General features: G+C 56.9%; 1 protein-coding gene across 1 annotated transcript; it reads right to left on the bottom strand.

Annotated features, from left to right (window-relative positions):
- Positions 1 to 938: 938 nt before the first annotated feature.
- On the bottom strand, positions 939 to 2,273 carry FIBRA_06165 (uncharacterized protein; the record flags this gene model as incomplete). The annotated part of the gene is made up of 5 exons (XM_012327901.1): positions 939 to 1,364; positions 1,426 to 1,622; positions 1,678 to 1,895; positions 1,962 to 2,190; positions 2,246 to 2,273. 5 exons carry the CDS (start codon positions 2,271 to 2,273, stop codon positions 939 to 941), a joined length of 1,098 nt encoding a protein of 365 aa, XP_012183291.1.
- Between the last annotated feature and the right edge of the window lie 241 nt (positions 2,274 to 2,514).

Here is a 2,514-nt window from a genome sequence, read left to right as displayed (position 1 = left end):
AAAAGGGGGGGGGGGGGGGGGGGGGCCGCCCGTTGTGTTCGCGGTTGAGCCTGAGGCCGCCTTGTTGATTGTTCTGACTCTGACACAAGTTGACACTGCCGCACGCCTCCCTCCGATCACAAGTCTCGCCGCGCACACTGGCAACGCGCCGTTGGCCGGCACCACTGAAGCTGCGATTTGAAATCTCCCAGCGGACGCTGAGTTGCCTGATTCATAATCCGAAGGAGACCACCCGACGGACGCGGCGTGCAGTCATGACATGTTCGTCATTTAATCGTATGAGCATTTCTTGATCCGTGTCATGCTCAGCTCAAGACAGTGTGTGAAAAAACCCTGTGTGTGATCTGCACATTGCGTTTACAGTGACACGAACGTCGATACAAACAGAAGCAGACAAAATTGATTGCAAATCTCCAAAGACCCAATGAGATTTCTACAGAACACAAACCACTACAGATTGGTATAGCTGCGCATTTCTATGACATTGCAAACGAAGCGCCGTAGAGAACTGCAAATGATCTGCTACGTCCTCAAGGCCTGAGAAAGAACAAAATACACTATGTACAGTGGGCGCAGCGGCGCACGTTCGCCTCCTGTGGGTGGTATCTCGTGGATGCTGAGCGCCCAGACGAATGAGTCCAGGCCTGCGCATGGACTCGGACGGACAAGCGAATGAACAGAAGGTCCATATTGTCATTTTGCTTCGAGTGGCGGACCAGCGGCACGCCGCCAGAGGAAAGAGAGGGGAGGAAAGAGATCGTATCGTATCGCTGAGGATCCAGACATCAAGTTAAACAACGCCAACGCGACGCGCACGCAGAGGCGGGACACCGCGCGACGGCCCGACGCGGGGGCTGAAGCAGAACGCTAAAGCGCTAAAGGCCGAGGTGAAACAGCATCGTTCGCGTCTCAGCATCACAGGAGCGGCAACCAGGGGCTCAGAAGGCAAAGCCTTTGTACTGATCATTATCGCGCATGTCCTCGCGCATCTTCGCGTCCATCTGCTCTGCGCCGAACGTGACCGTAACATCCGTAGGCGGGGGAGAGGTGATTGACAGTCGGTCATGCTTGATGTTCAGCTGGTCTTTGCTATCATCGCCGTCGTATCCGCGCTCGCGGCCATGCCTATGCTCGTGGTCCGGATCCGACGAGGATGCATCCATTGCTGTTGTCGTGAGCACAATTGGCTGGTCCCCACCACCGAAGCGCAGCGACGTGAGTTGCGTGAGATTCCCTGTGCGCTTGCGCCCGCCCGATCCGTCCGAGAGGCCACCGCCAGACTCAAGGTCTTCGCCCTTGAAAATGGTGCGCACGAGCCACGTCATGAGAACGGCAAGGTTGCAGATGATCAGGGACATGTCCGCCTGCCGTGAAAAGAAAAGCGTGAGTATAACGGACACACATGCGAGTGAAGGGGGAACGCACCTCGACATGAGCAGCAATGCCCTCAGCGTTGCGATTTGGTCCGAGTTCGTACGAGGTGTGAACGATGCTCACGACGGTGGTGATAATACTTGCGGAAAAGATTGCCATGAGAAGTTTCCTCCTCGAAGCAGATATGTTGATGCCCCAGAGCAGCCAAATCGGCAGTGCAACGAGAATAATGTCCGCGGTGATGTCAGCTGTTCGAGCGACGTCGTCAGCGACACCGGAAGAAGGCAGCAGAACAGGACTCACTGGCGAGCTCGACGCCCCCGACGGGCTTGCCGAGGACGCACTGCGCTTCGGGGTTGGTCTTCCACGCGTCGTTGATCTCGCAGACTGCGATCTTCTCGGAGAGCATGACTATCCACATGAGCCCGAAAAGGATGGCGGAACCGTAGGCCCACCGACGCAGAGTCATGAGGTAGGGAATGATGCGCATGATCGAAAAAAGAATGCTCATGCGGGCGGACCTATGGTACAGGGCAGGTCAGTGGGGTTGTCGTTGGCTGTGCAGCGCAACTGTTACTGTGACTCACCAGAGGACACAGGTGAAGGAGACGTCGAGCATGAAGTAGCCGATGACGCGCTGCTCGTTCGTCACATTCTCTTGGGACCTAAGCCAGGCGCCTGCGATCATGAAGAAGACAGAAACGAGCGAAAATGCTGCCCAGGCGTCGTCATAGCCGAGATGCCTCCGGTACCAGCGGTAGTATAGGCGGAGCACGGTGAGCGAGATGGAGAGCACGCCGCACACCGTAGCTACGACTGTGATGGTGGAGGGTCAGCGGGGTATTATCGAAACAATCGCGCGGACACTGACCCCTGATGACGGTGGTGAAGGAGGCCATGGGCGGCGACCCTCAGAGGGACAAGTGCGCACGGGCACACACGCTAAAACGGACGAGGAGGGCAGGGAGGAGTGGCAGTGAATATGAAAGGAAAGAGAGACATAATGAAGGGCTGAGACGATGGCTGAAGCGCTGATCCATTGGTCGGGGAGGAGCGCAGACGACGGCTGATCCATGATGATGGCCCTCGGTCTCGTTACCCCCCCTCAAGGCTCAAGTCTCACTTGCTCTCCCGCCAGAT

The sequence above is a fragment of the Fibroporia radiculosa genome (assembly GCF_000313525.1).
Source record: "Fibroporia radiculosa TFFH 294 genomic supercontigs, scaffold6356, whole genome shotgun sequence".
In the NCBI taxonomy this organism is placed as follows: Eukaryota; Fungi; Basidiomycota; class Agaricomycetes; order Polyporales; family Fibroporiaceae; genus Fibroporia; species Fibroporia radiculosa.
The sequence above is the reverse complement of the archived record's forward strand: the minus strand, read 5'-3'. Positions and strand labels throughout refer to the sequence as shown.